Raw genomic sequence first — 24,824 nt, forward strand, 5'->3', positions numbered from 1 at the left:
GAGTGGTAAAAAGATGGGTAATAGAGTAATATTTAGTCATTATTCTGAAAGAATGCACAAAAGGGTACAAAGATGGAAATAATGGGCAGTGCTAGATACTCTCTAGAAAGGCAGTGAGAAGAAAGAAAAGTCAGGATAGAACTCGGCTAAAGCTATATCGTTACAGGAGTGAGGTAGAAAAACCAAGAGAAGAGACTGAGAAGACATTAAGAGACCTGGAGAGAAGACTATTGCAGAGGCCAAGGAAGGAAGACTTTTGAGAAGGTAGCTAATCAAGTAAAAAGCTGCAGATGTTAAATAAGATAGGCCAAAAAGTATCTGCTATGAAGGTCACTGGCAATTTTAGGAAGTATAGTTTTAGTGGAATTAGGAAAATAAATACTAGATTACAGTGGACTGAGAAATAAATGAAAACAGGAAGCAGACTGCCCTGGGAATGAAAGAAATTATACTTTTCTGACCCTTTCTAGGAAACATAAATAATTTTAGCATGAGATTCCCACATTTTTGAGGTCCTAAAAAAGAGTATGTAAAAGAAGCTATGAAATCAATGCAGATCATTTTCTCTGAAAAGCGGTACCATCGAGATCCAGTGTGATCTCTGCAGTGCTGTTTTCTAAATATTTCAATCATTTTGGATGTGTTAAGCAACTTGTTCTTTCACTGTCATTCTCATTTCAACTGTGCCATCAGTTTTTAAGTTATTAATTCTTGTACATTCTTATTTAGTAAAATAAGAGAACTAGGTTTGGGAAAGAGTAGCAATCCCATGAATCCCTGACTTAAGTGGGCAGGAATGGTCAAAAGCATCACATGCCTTCTTGATGACATGTTGAAGACTAGGAAAAAAAAGGAGATCTTTTGTTACCATGAATAAACTATCCATGTTCCTAGCTAAAGACAACAACTCTTCTATTTGCACCCTTGATCTCACACCCTCTTGCCTACAAACCAAAGGGCAGATTTTCAGCAATTCTGTCCTTCCTGGCAACACCAATGCTTTTCTCTCCATAGGATCAGCCTAATCAGCATATACGTATATTAATTCTCTTAGCACGAAACTAAATGAAAAGAAAAAAAACTCAATCCAACTTCCAGTTGAGGTCCCAATTTTTCTTCTTTCCTTTATAGCAAAACCCCTGGAAAGAACTTGTTTATATGTATTGACTTAAATTTCTCTCCTTGCTTAAACCCACTTCAAGGGAGATATGTGCTTATAAGTCTTGTCAAAGCCACCAATGACCCCCATGCTAAATCCAGTGTCATTTCTCAGCCACCATCTTACCTGATGTACCAGAAGTATCTGATACAGTTGATTTTTTTCCTCCCTTGAAATATCTTTTTTTTTCTCACTTGGGTTCCAGGACCCCTCACTCCTCTGGCTTTTCTGTTACCTTTCTAGCAACTCACTTTAGACTCTGTTGACCCTTCCTGTTCTGTCCACCTTTCTTTTTTTTTTTTTGAGACAGAGTCTTGCTCTGTCACCCAGGCTGGAGTGCAGTGGCACAATCACAGCTGACTGCAACCTCCGTCTCCTGGGTTGAAGTGATTCTCCTGTTTCAGCCTCCTGAGTCGTTGGGATTATAGGTACATGCCACCATACCTGGCTAATTTTTGTATTTTTAGTAGAGATGGGGTTTCACTCTGTTGGCCAGGCTGGTCTCAAACTCCTGACCTCAGGTGATCCACCCACCTCAGTCTCCTAAAGTGCTGGAATTACAGGTGTGAGCCACTGCACCTGGTCTCTATCTGACTTTTAAATGCTGGTGTATCCCAGAGTTCAGGATTTAGAGCTCTTCTTTCTTCCATCTATAGAGTGCTCATTTCTTTGGTGATCTCATTCAGTCTCATGGCTTTAAAGGTCAGTTATGCTGGTAAGTCCCAACTTTCTCTGTCTAGCCTAAACTTCCCCTAAAAGCAGGACCTGATATCAAACTGCCTATTTGACATCTCCACTTAGATATCTAATAAGCATCTCTAATTTAAAATTTCCCTCCTACACTTGTTTGGTTTTCCCCTTCTAAGCTAATGGCAACTTCACCCCTCCAGTTGCTTACGCCAAAACTTTGAGTAGTTTTTGACTGCTTTTTTTCTCCCTTCTCACATTGCTTACCTGGTCTTTCGGGCAAATCATGTTTGGTATAACTTCAAAATATATCTAAATTCTATACTTCTCACCACCCCTCATTCCCATTATCTTTGAAACACAGTCCAATGAGGTTTTTATCCTTACTATTCCACCAAAAACACCTCGCGAAAGTCACCACATGATGGTTCTTCAGGCCATCATTTGTCTCCTGAATTATTTTAAGAGCCTCCTAACTGGTGTCCTTGTTCCAGCCCCGGCTCCCTTCACTCTATCCTCAATACAACAGAGGGAGTTTATTAAACAGTAAGTCAGATCATATCTTTCTTTTTGAAACCCTCCAATGCTTTCCCACTTCATTCAGAGTAAAAGTTAAAGGGTTTATTTTGATCTGTAAATAATATTTCGAACCCTATGATCTAGTTTCTTCTTACCCAAAGTATGGGCCTCATACGAGCAGAACTGGCATTCTCTGGGAGCTTGTTAGACATGTAGACTCTCTGATCCTAAGTCAGATTTGCTAAATCAGAATCTGCATTTTCATCATCTGTCTAGGCAATTCGTATGTTTGAGAGGAACTACTGCCTCTCCTGCAGCTATGTGCTGCTCTAGTCACACTGGCCTCTTGGCTATTTTGATAAGATGGAAACTCTCCTGCCTCAGGGCTTTTGCACCTACTGCTCCCATAATCTTCCACAGAAAACTGCATGCTAGTTGCCTTATTTTCTTCAGGTCTTTATTCAAGTCACTTTCTCATTAAACACTCTCTGACCCATCCTGTCTAAAACTACATCCCCAACCCCTTCCTATACCTTTTCTCCACTTTTTAAAATTTATCCTGTTTATTGTCTGACTCAACAGTAGAATTTAAACTTTAAAGGGCTAGGACTTTTATCTGTTTTGATCAATGCTTTATATCTAATGCCTGGAACAATGGCACACAGTAGACACTAGAAAGTTTTTATTGAATGAATAAGTAACTAAGCAGCCTTTAAAATAGTCTTGGAGAACATTTTCATCTGAGTAGTGAGGTCAAAAGGCAGATATTAATGAAGTGAGAAATAAATGTGAGGGAACGAAACAGAATTATAAAGTTTAGTCTATTTTTTAAAAAGCCCTAAAGAATATTAAAATAATTCATCTTAGGGATTAGCTAGCACTTTATTAGTGAACACATTTTCTCTTTGGCAAATATTTTCTAACTATCTAGAAAAGATAAAAATCCAAGTGGAACAGAGATTTTCAAGAAAAGAGGTGGACTACTGTTATTAACCTTTTTCTATATTTCTTTACATATTTGTCCAGAGATTCCATGGAAGGAGAAGGGGGTGGAGTGGGAAAAGGAACAGAAGTCAGCTAAAGTTCCTAAGCATCTGGAATAAAAAACCATATTAAAAAAATCTGATCTTTAGGAAAAGACTATTTTAATATCTGTGGCAATTTGAACAGAAAATGCATTTTTTTGTAGAGCTAGCTTTACGGCAGGTATTTCCTTAATGGTGACTATATAATTTCCTTAACTGGAGTCACCAATGTTTGCTAAATCCCACATATTGTTGTACCAGTTCAGAAAACCCGGAGCACTGCACAAGATAATTGAATGCAGATTATAAAGTGGTTTATGATGGCTGTCACTCTCTTTTCAAAGTGAAACAAATGCACCCTCTATTCTTATCATATCAAACTGCCTCTTTAGGACCTCTTCTTTGGTTAGAAGCTTTGTTTTGATGCCTATGGAGCGGTCCAATGTCCCCAAACATGTGCTTACCCAGTGGTAGCCAGATCATTACTCTCCTTGGAGCCATCTTCATCTGCAAAAAGGGGCGGTAGAGTGGAACTAGTCATCAAGTTTTCCATCCCTCTGAAAGGAAGAGAGAATTTAAAAACAAAATTAATGGCTTAATTACTTCCAGTTCAAGTTCCACTAATTTAGAAGCCAGCCTTCCTGAACTTTATCATTTAAACAACAGAATAGAAACTGACCTACATATTTATTTCCTTGACTTGGACACATCAATTTAAACTGTATGGTGAATGGGCCTTTTAACCTTGGTCTTATCAACTGACCAGACTGAAAACAAGTTAGGTTTTAACAATTGGGATGTGGTTTAGAAAATTCCTTTTTATTTATCCAGAGTATCTTCAAAAGCATTCTTCATTTCCTGTAGAAACTGTTAAGCAGAGTAACTCAGAAGCACTGCCACTCTGAGCAAGTTATTTAACCTCTTTGAGCTACAATTTCACCATCTTAGACAAAGACAAAATTGCTGACTTAACCCAAAGGGTTATTGTGAGGGATTAAAATGAAAGTGCTTCATAAACAGAGAAAGGCTAAGGTAGTAAGTGCACTGAGTATTATATAAAGAAAAGTATTGTTATTACAACATTACCAGTTCTCAGTCCCAGATGAATCATCTGTAGATTAAATGATGGCAAATTGAGCCCTCCAAAAGGAAATATGCAAAGGAAGTACAGGATGGAAGGCATGCTGATGTGGTCCTGAGTCAAAGAAACCACACTTCCAGGTCAGAAATATGCTCCACATACCATCATAACCAAAAGCTGAAATAGCATGCACCTGAGTACAGGAAACAGCTAAGCTTAATTGAAGAAAACAAACAAATCACAAGAACTGAAGTTATCAGACTGAAAGGATAAAAGGACAATGTGACAAAGAGAATAATTTCATTTAGCATATCACTATGAAAAACAATTTTTGCCTTTCAAGGCTTACCACCAAGGGCGTCACCCCATAGAGCTAAAAGCAGCAACTTTCCATTCATCATGAAAGGAATATTCAAACAAAACATTCAGTAGTGACCCCAAACATCAGCCACTTACGTAGGACTGCAAAGCACTCAAGAAAAAGAGTGATTCAATCAACTGGGAGAATTGAGAAGCAAATTAGGAGAATTCACTTAGGAGCTTCCTCAGCAGTTATTTCAGGTGTTGCTGCTAAGGAGGCCTAGTAAAACAGCAAGTAAAAGGAAAGCGTAGCAGCAGCAAACCGGAGCCAGGATCATTCCAGAGGTGGAAATATGAAGAAAATGCTGACGACACAACTACCACATTCTCCATGTTCAATGGAATAATTCATTTCCAAAAGATAACACTGATGTTTTATTCCTTATTCTTACTTATTCTCACTTCCAAGTTTGTTATTTAGCAGGCCAATTTCCATAAATAGCTTGATGGGAAAAACATCTCTGTATATACATTACCCAGTACAGTGGGTAAAGCATGCAAGGTAGAGAGGAACTTCTCACTCAACCAGAGTATGCACTTTATTCTACTGCAGGAATGCTTATTACCTCTTTTCAGTTCCTTCAACTTAAGGTGTTTACAAGTGCAACAGCTCTAATAAATACCACAAAATTCCATTCTACATGTTTTACTCAATAACCCTGACTCAAGTGTACTTAAGTTTTAATTCACATTATATAAAGACCAGATTAGAGTCTGGGCTTTCAGGGCTACTAACAGCGCCTCACACCATTGCCAATGTTCATTTCACCAAAATAAAACTATAATGCCTGTTAGATACCATACAGACTAACCACAGTGAGCGAACATTAAAATGGCCAGGTATATACCTAAAGGAACTCACTTGACTGGCTTATTATTATTTTTTGACACAGAGTCTCGCTCTGTTGCCCATGCCTCCCGGGTTCAGGTGATTCTTGTGCCTCAGTCTCCCGCGTAGCTGGGATTACAGGTATATGCCACCATGCCCAGCTAATTTTTGCATTTTTAGCACAGTCAGGGTTTTACTATATTGTCCAGGTTGGTCTTGAACTCCTAGCCTCAAGTGATCTGCCCACTTCAGCCTCCCAAAGTGCTACTAGGATTACAGCCATGAGCCACCCTGCCCAGTCCCTGACTGGCTTCTTTCTAAAAGTATCCCTAAAAGTCAACTGGCTTCTTTCTAAAAGTATCCCTAGAAGTCAATGCCCTTTCAAGAACCTTGAGATTCAGCATATAAAGCTCTTGGCATGCTCCCATGCCTCAAAAGAAGATATATTATCTGGTGAGGGACAAATGAAGTGTCCTTTCATTCACTATGCCAACATGACCCTGTTAAGAGTGTCTTCCAGATATCTTTAGTCATTTCTGAAATGTGGGGAGGCAGCTGGATAACATAACCTTAACAACATATAAACAGATCATATAAACAAAGGAAGTTCAGAGAACACACATTTTTTTCCTTTTTATTTCCCCTCTCTTAAGTCTGTTGTACTCAAACCCATATGGTTTCAGATATATTTTCTCAGTGATTAAGTAGTCAGGTCCCTAAGAAATGAGTAATAAAGTGGGTGGAAGGTTAAAGAGCCAAGATCAACAAAAGAAGGAAATGAAGAAAAGTGCAGTGAAACCCAAAGGCCTCTAAACTAGTCCAGTAAGGTGGAAAATACAATGATTCCCCAGAATATGTCTGGGATACTGTGAGAATGTGTTTCATGTGATCCACGAGGGAGTGATTCAAATGGAATCATGGCTACCAAGCAAGCCACTGATTGCCAAAAGCCTTCCACATGCAGCATCTGTGCCCAGGGATGTCCCAGTCTGGGAATCACACCAAACTTTGAAATTTTAGGCAAAGCACTTAAGAAATGTAATGAATGCTGCTTTAGAAGGGGAAAGAAGAGAAATTTGTACAAAGGGAAACCAATATGTAAGTTTGGCTCTTCACTGCACTTTATATAAACAGGTCTATCATGCAGATGTTTCCCAGTAGAGGGGATTTATCCAGTGAAGGCTTCTACCAGGAAGCCTCACAAAAATGGCATTACTTTGCCACTTACACTTTGAACCAGGGTCTGGACCTGAGTTTTGGAAATCCCAAAATTCCCTCTAACACTCACCACTCACTGAAAAAAACTGATACATAAAAGAGTGCCAATTTAAAATATTTTAATGATGATTATAAAGATTATAATGAGACTTATATTAAGCATACTAGATACTTATTGACCAGTGAACACATTCTCTCTCTGTAGTCCTCTAGTAGACCAGATCATAATCAGAACATTGCTATGGTCAATATATGGCCAGAACGAAGGAAATTAACTTAAGAAATGTTCTCAGGTAGATTGTCCTAGTAATCTTTCTTAATAATAGGGATGATCGCACCAACGTGACTATGTTATTCCAAATGTGTTGGACAGTGTTGGAAGCTTATCTGTACTTCTGGTTTCTGGGGCTGGCTCTTTTCAAGTGCCCTTTCTTACTTTACACACGCTACCCTCACTTCCCTAAGTCCTTTCATAGAGATGTAGCATATTCCTTCCCCGCCACCCTCTCTTCCAACCACATACCTCAGAATTGAGAGGTGGGATTCTGCCCATCTCATTTTCCATACAACAGCCTTTATGCAAAACCCTTGGTTCCTTTAAAATGTCAGGTTACTTGGTTATATCAACCTCATACCCAAAAATCTCTTACCACCATCTCCTGTCATTTCAGCTCTCTTAATTACTCCTATTACAACTGACCTTTAACCATACAAACCTCTATTCGTTGACCCTTGTCCAGCTTAGATTCCATGGCTACATTGCAAAGAATCTTTTGCCAACACTCCATTCCCTTGCACTACAACTTTCTATACACCAGAAGTAGATCAACTCTGAGTTTTGGCTCAAGATGGTGGAGGAAAAAAGTAACAAAGACTATTACTATAAATGTATGGTATCCAATCACAACTGGGCCCTCAATGCTCTTAGTAGTCACTTGACATGCTCTTAGGGTATTTCAACCAAACTCATCCAAACCCTCCAACTCAGTCAGCAACCTCTTCTCACATTCCTCAAACCCAACTCACACCGAAAAGCATATTAAGTTGCTTTTTTTTGAAGATATAATTGATATGCCATGAAGTTCACCCCTTTACTGCATACAATTCAGTGGTTTTAAACATATTTACAAGGTTGTGCCACCAACACCACAATCAATTTTAGAACATTTTCATCACCCCAAAAACAAACACAATATCCTTTAGCAGACAATCCTCATTCTCCCTTCCTCCTAGCCCTCCTAACCCTGGGCAACCACTAATCTACTTTCTGTTTTTTTTTTTTTTAAGAGATAGGGTCCTGCTCTGTCACCCAGGCTGGTGTGCAGTGGCACAATCATAGCTCACTGCAGTCTCAAACTGGCTCAAGTAATTGCTTTGCCTCACACCTGAGTAGCTAGGACCACAGGCTTGTGCCACCACACCTGGCTAATTTTTAAATTTCCTTGTAGAGATAGGGTTTCACTATGTTGCCCAGGCTGTCTTGAACTCCTGGACTCAAGAAATTCTCCTGTCTCAGCCTCCCGAAGTGTTAGGATTATATAGGCGTGAGCCATAATGCCCGCCTACTTTCTGTTTTTATAAATGTACCTATTCTGTTATTTCATACAATATGTGGTCTTTTGTGTATGGCTACTCTCAGAATAAAGTTTTCAATGTTGTAGCATGTATCGAGATTTTATTCCTTTTTATGGATGAATAATATTACACTGCATGGCTACTGAACATTTTCTTGGTCCACGTATCAGTTGATAGACTTGGGTTGTTTCTACTTTTTGGCTATTATGAATGCTGCTGCTTATGAATATTTGTGTATAAATTTTTGTGTGGACATGTTTTCAATTCTCTTGGGCATATACCTAAGAGTGGATTTGCTAGAACATCTGGTACCACCATGTTTAATATTTTGAGGAAAAATAAAACTTTTTTTTTTGAGATGGAGTCTCTGTCGCCCCGGCTGGAGTGCAGGGGTGCGATCTCAGCTCACTGTAACCTCCACCTCCCAGGTTCAAACAATTCTCTTGCCTCAGCCTCTCGAGTAGCTAGGATTACAGGTGCACACGCCACACCTGGCTAATTTTTCATATTTTTTTAAGAAAAGACGGGGTTTCACCATGTTGCCCAGGGTGGTCATGAACTCCTGAGCTCAGGCAATCCATCTGCCTCAGCCTTCCAAAGTGCTGGGATTACAGGCGTGAGCCACCGCACCGGGCCTCAAACTGTTTTTTAAAGTACCTCTACCATTTTACATTCACACTAGTAATGTATTAGGGTTCCAATTTCTCCACATCCTCAGCACACTTGTTATTGTCTTTTTTATTAGACTCATCCTTGTAGATGTGAAGTGGTATCTCGTTGTGATTTTGGTTTGCATTTTCCTAATAAGTAATGATATTAAGCATCTTTTCTTATGCATATTGTGCATTTGTGTATCTTTTTTTGAGAACTGTTTATTCAAATTCTTTGCCCATTTTTTTGTTTGTTTGTTTTTTAAATAGAATATTCTGTTCTCCATGCTGGAGTGCGCTGGTGTGATCTTGGCTCACTGCAACCTCTACCTCCTGGGTTCAAGTGATTCTTGTACCTCAGCCTCCTGAGTGGTAGCTGGGATTACAGGCATGCACCACTATGCCCAACTAATGTTTGTCTTTTTAGTAGAGACGGGGTTTCACCATGTTGGCAATGCTGGTCTCAAAACTCCTGGCCTCAAGAGATCCACCCACCTCAGCCTCCCGAAGTGCTGAGATTACAGGCATGAGCCACCATACCAGCCTCCTTTGCCCATTTTAAAAATTCAGTTAAAAGTGTACTTTTATTGCAGAATTGAAAGAGTTCTTTTTATATTGTAGATACTACGCACATCAGATATACTATTTGCAAATATTTTCTCTCATTCTCTGGATTGTTGTTTCACTTTCTTGATAGTGTTCTTTGAAGCACAAATGTTCCTAACTTTGAAGTATAAATTATCTGTTTTTTCTTTGGTTGCTTGTGCTTTAGGTGTCATATTTAAGAAACTACTGCTTAGTCAAAAGTTGTGAAGACTTACCCTTATGTGTTCTTCTAAGAGCTTTATTTTTTTAATTTAATTTTTATTTTTTTGAGACAGAGTTTCACTCGTTACCCAGGCTGGAGTGCAATGGCGCGATCTCAGCTCACCGCAACCTCCGCCTCCTGGGTTCAGGCAATTCTCCTGCCTCAGCCTCCCAAGGAGCTGGGATTACAGGCACGCGCCACCATGCACAGCTAATTTTTTGTATTTTTAGTAGAGACGGGGTTTCACCATGTCGACCAGGATGGTCTCGATATCTTGACCTCGTGATCCACCCGCCTCGGCCTCCTAAAGTGCTGGGATTACAGGCTTGAGCCACCGCGCCCGGCCCAGAGCTTTATAATTTTAGCTCTTACATTAACGTCTTTGATTCATTCTGAGAAAATGCACATATTCTCTGACCTTTACATCTCTGCAACTGCTATTTGTTGTCTTTCATTGGAATACTTCCTAGTACCCCAGGTCTCTCTTGTCCAGCCAATTATACTTTCTTAACCTTTGTATCTCACCATAGATGTGTCTTCTTTCAGCATGTGTTATTGGATCAATCAAGAATGTAGTAGATGCCCCTTGTATGCTATCAGAGCATTCTGTACTAAATGCCCATCAGAATACTTGACTCACTGTACTACACTTGCCTTTTCTAGCCCTTAGTTATATGTTTTGTTAGGTTATGAACAGTGCCTTATTTACCTTTAAATTTCCCCCAGCCTGGGTTTGTGCATATCATGGGCATTTGTTAAATATACATTTGATGAGCAAAGACAATTACGTATCTCACAGCTTTATCATACTACTATATGGCCAGACTTAGCTGAAAGCCACACTTCACCTCCCATCTGAGGGAGGCTCCTTGTTCAATTCGTATTTATTTGCAGCTCAAGCAGGTACTTTTGCAGATTATGTCTTATATTTTAAATGAATTAATTCTGAAACTGGGGAACACTCAGTACATTCTCTAAACGTTTCCTCATATATGCATTTTCTTTTATTATTTGTAAGGAGTGAGAGTATCTTCAAAACAATGGAGTCAGTGTTCATGTCAACTTTAGTGAATATGGCTGATTGATATATATTCTGTATTAGAATTTTCAACTTTCCATTTATGTTAGATATTCATGTCTAAGTATTGAATCTTTAACATCAACTTTGATGAGTATTTACTCAAGTGACTTCAATCTCTTACCCAGTAAAAAAGGGAAAACTAACAAATGTGCCTGCTTGTTCATTTACCCAAACGCTGATTGAAATTAACCAAATACTAGGCACTATACTAGGGCCAGAGATTTAAATATTAGTAGTATGTTGTCTACATGAATCCTGCCCTCAAGGTATAATTCACTTTCAGTAGATGGGAAATAATCATTAAAAACCATGCTAAGTGCAATACGAATGTACACAAATACTACGATAGGAAAAAGCTTCCTGAAAGTGCTTTACAAAGTAGAGTCTATAAACTGGAAGCCCACAGGCCAAATTCAACATACAGATTTTTTGGGGGTCTGCAATGTATTTTTAAAATATTTGAGTAAGTTGCCAATATATAAAAAGAGGCAGTTATAAGACAAATCAGTATCTTCGAATTCCTTTATTTACAAAATCTGCCCTAACTAGCCTATATCCAACAAGGGCAACATTTGGCTGGTACTGGGTAACAGCTACCTCTCACACAGTCTCCACTCTGCTCACTTCACTCATTTACATTACCTGTGTTGTTTTATACACATATAAGACTGGGATGTCTTCTAAGAATAGGAGTAGTAGTAGGTCAAGCAAAAAGGAATGGATGGGGACAGAACACTCTAAGCAGAAAGAGAAGGAAGAGACTTTTGTGAAAGACTCTTCGGTAAGGCAAGTCTTCTCAGTGAGTCTCCAGAACCTTTCCCCACAACTGTTTTTGCTTTTAGTCAAAGTTTTCTTTTCACTTCTTTATACTGCCTAAAAATTTCATCAACTAGAGAGCGATTCTACTGCCTTACTAGCAATCTCTTTGAAAGCAAAAATCCAGAAGTTCAACCAAATAGACTTGCCAATATCAGAGATCCAGCTGGATAGAAGGAAGTAAAGAAGTTCACTCAGCCAACACAATTAGCTGCTGATTAACTGGAAAAGTCTGGAAGACTCAGAAAAAAAAAAGCACTTACTTTAAATATTTTAATTTAAAATATTATTAATATTTTTCCATTCATCAATCTTTTTATGTAGGTCCAAAGCCTTTCCTTTGCGTATACATCCACTAACTGGAGTCCTATAATGTTGCATTTTCCATATCCAGAATGTTCGGCCTATAATTTCTAGTGTCAGATTCTTTTGAATATAACAAGAACTTAAAAAGCAACTTGAGTACAGGATCTTTCTAGGAGTCTTTTTCCTATAATATTTTACAATTCAATTATGATAATCCATCATATCATTTGGCTAAAAAGTCACATGACCACATCAACAGATGCAGAAAAAGCATTTGACAAAAATCAATACCCATTCATAAAAAAACAAAACAAAACAAAACAAAAACAAATGAGCACAGTAGGAAAAGGGAACTTTCTCATTTTGATGAAGAATCTCTACAAAAAACCTCTAGCTAACATCATACTTAATGGCAAGAAATTAAAAGCTTTCCTATTAAGATCAGGAACAAGGCAAGGATGTCCCCTCTTACCACTGCTTTTCAACATTGTACTGGAAGTACTAGCTAATCCAGTAAGATATGAAAAGGAAATAAAAGGCTGGGCATGGTGGCTCACACCATAATCTCTGCACTTTCGGGGGCCGAGGTGGGCAGATCACCTCTGAGGTCAAGAGATCGAGAACAGCCTGACCAACATGATGAAACTTTGTCTCTACTAAAAATACAAAAAATTAGCCAGGCGTGGTGGTGGGTGCCTGTAATCCCAGCTACTCGGGAGGCTGAGACAGAAGAATCGCTTGAACCAGGGAGGTAGAGGTTGCAGTGAGCTGAGATAATGCCACTGCACTCCAGCCTGGGTAACAAGAGCAAAAACTCTGTCTCAAAAAAAAAAAAAAAAAAAAAAAGGAAAGAATAATAAGTATACAGATTGGAAAGGAAGAAATAAAACTCTCTTTGCTTGCAAATTACATGAGTGTGTATGGAGAAAATTGGAAAGAACTGGCAAAAAAAAAAAAAAAAAAGAAAAAGAAAAAACTTTCTAGAACTAATAAGCAATTAGAGCAAGGTTGCAGGATAAAAGTTTGATGTACAAACATCAACTGCTTTCCTATATACCAGCAATGAACAAGTGAAATTTGAAATTAAAAACATATTACCATTAGCACTCCCCAAAATGAAATACTTAGTTATATATAAACTAACAAAATATATGTAAGATCTCTATGAGGAAAACTACAAAACTCTGTTGAAAAAGATCAAAGAACTAAGTAAGTGGAGGTATTCCATGCTGATGGATAGGAAGACTCAATATTGTCAAGATGTCAGTTCTCATGAGTTTAATCTATCAGTTCTAGGCAATACCAATTCAGTGCAATACCAATCAAAATCCCAGCAAGTTATTTTGTGGCTACTGATAAACAGATGCTAAAGTTTATATGGAGCAACATAAGACTCAGCACAGTCAATTTGATATTGAAGAAGAGCAAAGCTGGAGGACTGACACCACTTGACTTGCCGTGAAGCTACTCAACCAAATTGAGACAATGTAGTGTCAGTGAAAGAATATGTAAATAGATTAATAGAACAGAACAGAGAGCCCAGAAGTAGACCCACATATAAACAGGCAACTGATCTTTGAGAAAGGAGCAAATACAAAGGCAATACAATTGAGCAAAGATGGTCTTTTCAACAAATGGTGCTGGAACAACTGGATATCTATCTACAAAAAAAAAAATTTAGACACAGACCTTACCCCCTTCACAGAAATTAACTAAAAATGTATCACAGATCTAAATGTTAACCACAAAACTATAAAATCCTAGATGATAACATAATAATATAGGAGATAACTTAGACGACCCTGGACATGTCAGTTATTTTAGATATGACAACAAAGGAACAATCCATGAAAGAAATCATTGATCAATTAGACTTCATTAAAATTTTAAAAATGTTGCTGTGAGAAAGATAACATCAAAAAATGAAAAGCCACATACTGAGAGAAAATATTTGCAAAAGACATATCTGATAAAGAATTGTTATCCAAAATGTACAAAGTATGCTTAAAACTAGACAAAAAAATGAATAACCCAAATAATGGGCCAAAGACCTGAACAGACTTCATCAAAGAAAATATACAGATAGTTGGGCTGGGTGTGGTGGCTCATGCCTGTAGTTCCAACACTTTGGGAGGTGGAAGTGAGGGAGCCTAGGGTTCAGGCAGTGCCCAAGAGCTTGAGACCAGCCTGGGCAACATGGCAAAATTCCACCCCTACAAAAAAATAGAAAAATTAGCCAGGCATGGTGGCATGCATCTGTAGTCCCAGCTACTGGGAGACTGAGGTGAGAGGATCACTTAAGCCTAGGAGGTTGGGAGGCTGATGCTGCAGCGAGCCATGATTGTGCTACTGCACTTTAGCCTGGGTGACAGAGTGAGATACTGTCACAAAAAAAGGGAAGATGTACAGATAGTACTTAGGCATATGAAAAGATGTTAAACATCATATGTCATTAGGTATAGTTGTCTCTTAATATCCATGTGGGATTAATTCCAGGTCTCCTGTGTATACCAAAATTTGTAGATGCTCAAGTTCCACAACTGGCCCTGCAGAACCCATGACTACAAAAAGTCAGCCCTGTACCCACAGGTTCTGTGGCTCCTGAATACTATGTTTCCACCCTGAACTGACTGAATCTGTGGATGCATAACCCAAGGATAGATACATAAGGCCAAATATAACTGCAAATTAAAACAATAATGAGCTACCACTACACACCTATTAGCATGGCCAAAATCTCAAACACTGACATGACTAAATGCTGACAAGGATGTGCAGCAACAGGAACTCTCCTTCATTGTGTGGGAATACAAAACAGTACAGACATTTCAAAAGATAGTTTGGCAGTTTCTTACAAAATTAAACATACTCTTGCCATACAATGCAGCAACTGCACTTCTCAGTTTAGTATTTACCCAAATGAATGGAAAACTTACGTCCACAAAAATCCCTGTACACAGATGTTCACAGCAGCTTTATTCATGATTGGCAAAACTTGGGCATAACCAAGATGTCCTTCAGTAGGTGAGTGGCTAAACTGTGATACATTCAGATAATAGAATATTATTCAGTGCTAAAAAAAAATGAGTTATGAAGCCATGAAAAGACATGGAGGAAACTTAGTTCATACCACTAAGTGAAAGAAGTCAATATGAAAGGGCTCTTGAAATTGAGCATCCCTAATCTGAAAATCAAATTCAAAATGCTCCAAAATCTGAACTTCCCTGAGTTTCCACTTGATGACCCAAGAGGAAATTAAAACAATGATGAGCTATCACTACACACCTATTGGAATGCCCTAAATCCCAAACACTGATACCACCAAATGCTGACAAGGATGTGGAACAAGAACTCTCCTTCACAGTATGAAAATATAAAATACAAAAATTCCACATGGGACTTCACATAATGGGTCACAATCAAAACACTGGCACTTGATACTCAGCTTATTCAACTTGCCATTGTTTGTTGTTGGTTAACAACTGGCACAAGTGCACTGGTGATGCTACTGTGCTGCTTATCCTGAACACATTATTTTTTCACTGTATTAATGATATTTCACTATATTAATGATGATTTGACTTCCTGGATAAGGCAAAACTATGGGGACAGTAAAAAGATCAGTGGTTGCCAGGGGAGTAGGATAAATAGGTGGGAACATGGATTTTCAGGGCAGTGAAACGTTCTACATGACACAATGGTGGATACATGTCACTATAAATCTGTCAAAACTCAGACTGTCCAACACCAAGAGTGATGGACACTGTGTAAACCCTGGTGATGAAGTGTCAATATAGGTTCACTGATTGTGACAAATGTAGCATTCTGGTGCTGGTGATATTGATAGTTGGGGAGGCTGTGTGTTTGGGGGAGACAGGGAATATATGGGAAGTCTCTGTACTTGTTGCTCATTTTTGTTGTGAATCTAAAAGTGCTCTAAACTATAACATTCATTCATTTAAAAATTACCATACTATATATTTAGAATATTATAATTATATAATTTATTATGCCAGAGAACTGGTATAAAGAGGTTCGGGAATAAACACAACTGATTTTGATATGCATACAATTTAACTGGAGAAAAGAAAAGAAGCTTACTAGAGAGTAGCCTACCAGCTGTGAATGTTTAGCTAAAAGCAATCAGTAGGCTGTGGATATTAATCAATATGTTTTACAGCAGGAATGAGAACACTGGCTAATCTTGCCAGGCAGTTAGCTGGGGTTCAGTTAAGTGAAATTCAGTTAACTCTTTCACCATAGGTTTTAACACAGGAGATGAGAGGGAAAAGATAAGGAGAGAGAAGAGGTAATTGGGAGTAATTAAGTACTTAGGTTTTGAGGGAGGGTTTGGGTAAGAACCCTATTAGGGTCTAAACATAGGCCTAGGCTGCTTCAAGAGAAAGGCATAAGGAGGGGTGTGTTTGGCTGGGCACTGGGTGGCGGGGGGAAGGTGGCGGACAGAAAATATGGCACTCTAGACCTAAAATTGATATTAAAAATGTTGGTAGGATACTACAGGAACAAAACTATCCATTCAACAAATATTATCTACCATCCTAGGCATTTTCTATGCATTGGGAATACAGTAGCCATCAAAATAGGCCAAGATCCTTGTCCTCATAGAGCTCACAGTGTACTGAACAGACAAACAACAAGATAAAATAAGTAAAATGATACACAGTAAGAAGTATCAAGAGGAAAAGAGGTTAGGAACAGTTCAAGGTAAGCAGGTGTCTGCAATTTTATATACAAAGGCCATGAAAGGCTTCACTGAGATACTCTTTGGGGAAAGACCTGAAGCATGAAAGACAGAACTATGCCTGCAGGTGGGGAAAGACTGGCCCTAGCAGAAGAAACAGCTAGTGCAAAGGAGTTCAACTGGTGTGACTAAGGAGGTGGCAAATGTGGCTGGACTGAACTAGTAGCAAAAGGAGATGAGGTCTGAAAGCTAACTGGGGCTACTGGAAGGTTTTGAGCACATAAGGCATAAAATCTTACATGTTTATAGGATCATTCTGGCTGCTACTTTGAGAACAGACTGAATGAAGTCGGAGAGGGAAAAGGGGGAAGTAAGAAAATCACTTGGGAAGCAACTGCAACAAAACAGCTGAAAGAATTAGATCAGAATGATAGTAATGGAGATGGTGAGAAGTGGTCAGATTCTTGATATATTTTGAAGGTAAAGCTAATTTCTAAGTTCAAAATAACTGGAAAAAAACATCAGGACTACAATCTACAAACTGTGGCCTGCATATACTTTAACCATAGTCTTATAATCAGTTTAATAAAAAACAGTAAGTTGTACTAACAATATACTATTTGCAAATTTTCTGAAGCTAAATATCATGGGTTTTTTGGCCACAAAAGAAATAATCCAGCCTCCGTGTAATGCAAATGCCTACAGATTTTATATTTCAACCAATGTTTGTTGATCACTTTCATTATGTGACCAAGATTGTGTTTGGTGTCAAGTGATGTGTAGCTCTGCTTTACAGAAATTTACAGTCTGTTATCTTCCTTGTGGAGACACGGTTCTTGGAAAATAAAAAGTGGGAAAAAGAGGCCAGAGTCAGAAACAAAAATTGATCTTCTATCTTTGGCCTGAATATGATTTTTTTCTCTGAATTCCGTATGTGATGGTATATGATTTTTTTGAAGTAAAAATTTTAGAAACTAAAATCAGATATTTTCTTCAAAATCACTCAAGTAGTGTGATGCCTCCTGCTTTTTTTTTTTTGCTTAAAATTGAACAGACACTTTACAAAAGAAGACATACATGAGGCCAACAAACATATGACAAAATACTCATCATCACTAGTCACTAGAGAAATGCAAATCAAAACTACATTGAGATACCACCTCACGCCAGTTAGAATGGTGATCATTAAAAAATCTGGAGACAACAGATGCTGGAGAGGATGTGGAGAAATAGGAACACTTTTACACTGTTGGTGGGAGTGTAAATTGGTTTAACCATTGTGGAAGACAGTGTGGCGATTCCTCAAGGACCTAGACATAGAAATTCCATTTGACCCAGCAATCCCATTACTGGGTATATATCCAACGGACTATAAATCGTTCTACTGTAAGGACACATGCACACGAATGTTCACTGCAGCACTGTTTACAATAACAAAGACCTGGAACCAATCCAAATGCCCATCGATGATAGACTGGACAGGGAAAATGTGGCACATATACACCATGGAATACTATGCAGCCATCAAAAACGATGAGTTCGTGTCCTTTGTAGGGATATGGATAAACCTGGAAACCATCATTCTCAGCAAACTGACGCAAGAACAGAAAATCAAACACCGCATGTTCTCACTCATAGGCAGGTGTTGAACAATGAGAACACACGGACACAGGGAGGGGAGCACCACACACTGGGGTCTGTCAGGGGGAAAAAGGGGAGGGACAGCGGGAGGTGGGGAGTTGGGGAGAAATAGCATGGGGAGAAATGCCAGATATAGGTGACGGGGAGGAAGGCAGCACATCACACTGCCATATGTGTACCTATGTAACAATCTTGCATGTTCTTCACATGTACCCCAAAACCTAAAATGCAAAAAAAAAAAAAAAAATCACTCAAGTACTAGATCGTCAAAAGAAACTGGCACAGTTCAGATTTCTTTCTAGACAGTTTGATCACTGTGTATGCTTTTTGCCCTCTCAATGAAAGCTTAATGGAAAATTATCACTATTAGGACACAAAATGTGTTGTGAAGAAAAAAAACTCCACAAAACCGAAACAGCTAGAAATAGTATATCAGTTTTTTGTAAAGCATGGTGATAAAGCAGGGAAAATAAAAAAACACTTCCTCTTCCAAAGCAGAATTTGTCATTTCACAGCCAGGGTGTTGCCTTTTGAGGTCTCAGTCCACCTCATTGGCTTTTTTATGGTGCCTGTTGGTCCCAAGTTGCCCTTACTATGCAGGAAATCTCAGCACTGCTTTTACTATTAGCAAACAAGGAGGTGATTGCCCAAGTAAGACAAATTCTGGGCCAGTGCCTGAACTAAGAGTTAAAGTAATCCAATAAAACCTGGAATTATTTCATTAGTGTATAGTACTTCCCCAGTTTCCTGGGACATGGGTGTAGTATGAAACAGTAAAAAGGTGGGTGTATATAAGCTGGGATGGGACTGCCAGTAAAGCTTTACTGCCCCAGGAGGCCATGTGATATATGAAAAGGCGTTTCCAATGAGTCAATTTTGTATTTGGAGGAAGAAAACAAAAAACAAAACCAAGCTTGTTTTAAGTTCAAAAAGTTAATGTTCTTGTTTGGTAAAGATACATATGCATACTTTTTACTCACATCTTGATGCTTCACATGCAGGGTATACCAGAAAAGGGAATGTATGTGTTTCTCAAGAGAAGACATGAGTTTTTTTTAAAGCCGAAAATCAATGTTTTTCACAGTTTATCATATGTCACTATGTTAGGCATCAAAGATACAGAGGTAAATTAGATTTGAAAAAAACCCAACAACCCTTATTATTTTACAGTTCATAACCTAGTAGGGGACAGAGGAGCAAACAGTTAAAAAGTATGTGGAAAGAGGGTAATGGCTGACGTGTGTAATGGTATTTATTTAAATATACAAGAAAAACAGAGAAAGATGAATTGAATGGATGGGGTAACTGGCTAAGGTAACTTAATTATCCTAAAAAACTAACAGATGCACTGGAGAGCTGAAGGAAACAGAAAACACCAGCTGAGAAAACACCTGAGAAGGACCACACAGCTCTGGGTCCTTAAATGTTTGGAAATCTATACCGAGGTAGGTAAATCTAAAGCAAGATAATTCAAGGCTGGAGTCTGCAAAAAGCAATGTACCCATTGTAGACAGCAGTCCTCTCTTATCTGTGGTTTTGCTTTGCCAGGTATGTTAACTCATGGTCAACTGCAATCTGAAAATATGAAGTGGTAACTTTCAGAAAAACAATTCACAAGTTTTTAGTTGTACAATGTTCTAAGTAGTGTGATGAAATCTCATGTTGTCCTGCTCCATCCCACTCAGGATGTGAACCCTCCCCTTGTCCAGCGTATCCATGCTGTATACACTACCTGCCCGTTAGTCACTTAGCAGCCTTCTAGGTTATCAGATTGAATGTCGCAGTATCACAGGGCTGGTGTTATTTTACTTCACAATGTCTCCAAAGCAGAGGAGCAGTGAGGCTACCAATTTGGATATGGCAAAGAGAAGCTGTAAAGTGCTTCTTTAAGTGAAAAGGTAAAAGTTCCCAACTTAAGGAAAAAAAGAAAAACAAATATACTAAAGTTGCTAAGATTACAGTAAAGACAAATCTATCTGAAATTGTGAAGAAAGAAAAAGAAATTCATGTGTGCTATATACAGTGTTTGTTATTATGCACAGTTTCAGGCATCCTGCTGCGGGGCTTAGGACATAACCTCATGGATAAAGGGGAACTACTATATGAGAAGGCAGAAGCAAGAGTCCCTAGTATCTGGACCCAAACATAAAATTCATAGTTAACAATTCCAGGGAAAGGATCCTTACTGGTTCAAGGAACACTGCTCCTTTATTTTCTTACATTTTACACAGCTCTTCAGCTCAAACCTGCAGCTGTGAGACAACACTGAAGAGAGGAGGCAGAAAGAATGTTTCTTTCTTTTACAGGCAATAAATCCTAAATTGTTTATCCTCTCAAAAGCCAATGAAGACAGCAAGTAAGAGATGACATGTTTGAGAAGGAAAATTGAAGAATATTCATAAAAACTATAATAAATGGAAATAAATCCCATCAAAGTGTTTCTCATTTTAATCAACTGACTTAGAAATTAAATTTTCTTCCTAAGATTTCCTAAAAGAAAAACAGAGGACATAGGATAGCAGAGGAGTTTCCTCAGCCAAAAGCTGAAAACAGAAAAACTTTAGTTACAGGAAGGCAAAGCAGTTAGTGGTCTTTACTACTTTGAACAGTAAGATGAAATTTATAGAGTTTTCCTTACAAGATGAATAGGCACAATTATAACATGTTTTAGTTTAAACTGAAAAAAATTTAAAAACTCAGAATTATTTTGCCTTTGAAACCTAATGACAATGCTCAGGACTTCAGAAAGTTACAAATAGCCACAGAATTCAAATCTGACATATTTAAGGTCTATAAGACCAGTTTCCTAGGAACATTTCTCCTCTGATAACCTACTTTATATGATAAGGCTTCAACTTTCATACACAGAGCCTCAGCTCTCACCCTACTATTGTAATTCAGAACAAGTGGTTAGATTTAATCTTTTTTGTTTAAAAGCTACTGTTTCTTTTTTTTTTTTCAAGGTGAAATAAAACAGAAAAAACAAGTTTAAAACAACATTAGCTTAACTTTCATTATATCACTTCAAGCTTCTTGGTGTTTAGTACACTTACTAAAATCTGATAAAATCTACATTTTCAGCATTGCCTGCTGCTGTTCAAAGGTCCACTTAGCCCAGGAAGGAAGGGAGTAAGTCCAGAGAATAAGAATGATTTGTTTTGTTCTTTCAACATTAAAAGCACTGAGTTGTGTTAGCAAGTACTTCTGTCACCAACAGAAATCTCCTATGGTACCAAGTAGAGGCATTATATGAGCATCTGCTTCAATATCCGAATGCAAAATGGGGTTAAAACTTAGTTTACCTCAAAAGGATACTGTGAGGATCAAATATTTCTTTACAAGCTTTGCAAACAATAAAAGAATGTGAAAGCTATTTTAAAAATTATATTACAAAGTTATCAATGAAATATGAGAAAGCATATAGATTGTAAGTATATTAAAAGAATAAATACAGGCTGGCCATGGTGGCTCACACTTGTAATCCCAACACTTTGGGAGGCCGAGGAAGGTGAATTGCTTGATTGCAGGAATTTGAGACCAGCATGGGCAACATGGCGAAACCCTGTTCCTACCAAGTATACAAAAATTAGATGGGCATGGTGGCACGCGCCTGTGGTTCCAGCTAATTGGGAGGCTGGGCTGAAGTGGGAGGATTGATGGAGCCCAGGAAGTCAAGGCTGCAGTGAACCATGATTGTGCCACTGCACTCCAGCCTGGGTAACAGAGTGAGACCCTGTCTTAATAATAATGATAATAATAATAATTAATACATAAGATAATAATTAATGGAAGGAAATACATCAAAATGTTCAAAGTATTGGGAGGCTAAGATGGGTGAATCACTTGAGGTCAGGAGTTCAAGACGAGCCTGGCCAACATGGTGAAACCCTGTCTCTACTAAAAATATAAAAATCAGCCAGGCATGGTGGTGGGTGCCTGTAATCCCAGGTATTCTGGAGGCTGAGGCAGGAGAATGGCTTGAACCTAGGAGGTGAAGGTTGCAGTGAGCTGAGATCATGCCACTGCACTCCAGTTTGGGTGACAGAGTGAGACCCTGTCTTAATAATAGATACAAAAGAAAAAGGATTGGAAGGGAACACATCAAAATGTTAAAAGTGTTTGGAGGCTAAAATGGGCAGACCACTTGAGGTTAAGAGTTCAAGACCAGCCTGGCCAACATGGTGAAACTGTCTCTACTAAAAATACAAAAAGTATCTGGGCGTGATGGTGGGCACCTGTAATCCCAACTACGCTGGAGGCTGAGGCGGGAGAATTGCTTGAATCTGGGAGGCAGAGGTTGCAGTGAACTGAGATTGCTCCAATGCACTCCAGCCTCGGTGACACAGCAAGACTCTGAACTTTTTTTTTTTTTGAGACAGAGTAGTTATTTAAGGGTGGTGAAATTATGAATAATTACTTTCCAATCTTTGTTTGAACTCCTCAACCTTCAATCTTCAGCAGTGTGGTTATGTTACTTTAAATAAAGAGGAAAAGTGCCATCAAGGATCACAGATGTTTTAAAATTAAATTTTAACTTCACAAGCAATACTTGCAGTTTCTATTTTTAAAAAAAATATGAGGCTGGGCACAGCGGCTCACACCTATAATCTCAGCACTTTGGGAGGCAGTGTCGGGTGGATCATGAGGTCAGAAGTTCAAGACCAGCCTGGTCAACATGGTGAAACCCCGTCTCTACCAAAAATACAAAAATTAGCTGGGCATGGTGGTGGGTGCCTGTAATCCCAGCTACTCCAGGAGGCTGAGGAAGGACAATCTTTTGAACCTAGGAGGTGGAGGTTGCAGTGAACAGAAACGCACCACTGCACTCCAGCCTGGGCAGAGACTGTCTCAAAAGAAAAAAAAAGTGAAAAAAAATATGGCTACACATAGAGCTAAAATTCCCTTTGGCCAGACTCTCCATACTCCCCTTTCCAGAAAAACACCATTAGAAGAGTTTCTAGCTTACTGCTGAAAGATGCCTTACAGATAATTGTTAAAGATATATTCCTTTTCTCTCTCATCATAATTAGCACTATAGGGCAGAGAAGAGTAAACATGTCTAGCAGGAAGAGTAAGAGCACAATTTATAAACCTCATGCTTTGTATTAAAAATTCCCTTAAATTCTGCATTCAGCTTTATAAAGCAGTATTTATTTTAACACAATAATTAATGTTTTAAGTTGTATGAGGCCAGGACGAGGATCATGTAGCCTCAAAACAGTATGTCCCCATTAGTGTAATAACATACAGCACAGATTCAGTTCATCTTCCTGACAGATAACTGACATATTTTGATACTGAGGGGAAAACTGTGTTGTGACTTTCTTACTGAATATCTCCACTCCATAGCAATAGATTGAGAAGTTCTAACTCAATTTATATCCTGTTAACTTTCCAGATAAGTTACATGAAAATACACTGAAATTATCAAACAAGAACACCGTTTAATTATGGGAAAACAGATCATGAAAATGATCTCGGCATTTCCTTAAGAGATTTAACTCTGAAAATTATAATACATCTGAGTTTGTTATATGTACATTCTTAGGTCAGTGGCAGGAAAAGTAACAAGCTTTTGATCAACTGTTGTTTTCCTTCTTGCCAATATACCTTAAGATAAACCTAAAATGTAATGTGCTTGATTCATCTCTAATTCCATTGGCATATCTGTGCCTTCAGAAATTTGACTCTAAAATTGCCTGATGTGAAAAAGAACAGGTTACTGGTACTCTTAAGCTCATCATTACAATATGTTTTCACAGAAGCTTCTCTGGAGGCATTTATTCTTACTGGAAGCTCTCCAAATATTTAATTTGGCCCTAGGTGTTTAGTAACATTAGAATATTTAAAAGACAAAATTGATAAATTATAATCAAGATGTTATTACATCTTGTGAGCCATGAGGAAAAAAAGCTTAATTGTGATTTCTACAACAAATTCACTCAAAATTAGGGGACAAAAAGCACCTCAAATGGGAAGGTGTCTGAGTTAATATTGAGGGCTCTGGAGTCAGACTGCTTAGATTCAAATGTCACTTATTAGCTGTGGAACTTGGGCAAGCTAGTCAAAATCTCTGAACCACGTTTCTTATCCTATAAATGAGAAGAGTAATAGTACATACTATATAGAAGTTATCTCAAGAACAAATCTGTATAAATAAAGCAGGTAGTATGGTGTCACCATATAGTAAAATCCTAGTAACAACAATTATAGCAGTAATTGCAGCAAGAATTTATTGCTTACTAAGTTCCAGGCACTATTTTAAGAGCTACACATGTATAATCCCACTTAATCCTCACATCCACCATATCAAGTAGATATTATAATTAGCACCTATTTTACAGTGAACAAATTGATCCACAGAGGA

The 24,824-nt window shown here is 38.3% G+C and overlaps 1 protein-coding gene and 1 long non-coding RNA gene across 3 annotated transcripts in view; one reads left to right on the forward strand and one right to left on the reverse strand.

Annotated features, from left to right (window-relative positions):
- LOC103790413 (uncharacterized) overlaps nt 1–9,387 on the forward strand; it is a 46,081-nt gene extending 36,694 nt beyond the window's left edge. The window contains exon 8 of the long non-coding RNA XR_008474225.2: nt 167–9,387. This is a non-coding gene — a long non-coding RNA (uncharacterized LOC103790413). The remainder of the gene's footprint in view (nt 1–166) is intronic.
- Nucleotides 1–24,824, reverse strand: part of HMG20A (high mobility group 20A) — an 82,187-nt gene that overhangs the window by 22,433 nt on the left and 34,930 nt on the right. For both annotated transcript variants that reach the window (XM_008990146.5, XM_008990147.5), the window contains one exon: nt 3,855–3,947. In XM_008990146.5, the coding sequence (XP_008988394.1) occupies nt 3,855–3,943 (89 nt within the window). In that variant the 5' untranslated portion in view covers nt 3,944–3,947. The remainder of the gene's footprint in view (nt 1–3,854; nt 3,948–24,824) is intronic.

Source organism: Callithrix jacchus, chromosome 8 (assembly GCF_049354715.1).
Source record: "Callithrix jacchus isolate 240 chromosome 8, calJac240_pri, whole genome shotgun sequence".
NCBI classification, from domain to species: domain Eukaryota; kingdom Metazoa; phylum Chordata; class Mammalia; order Primates; family Cebidae; genus Callithrix; species Callithrix jacchus.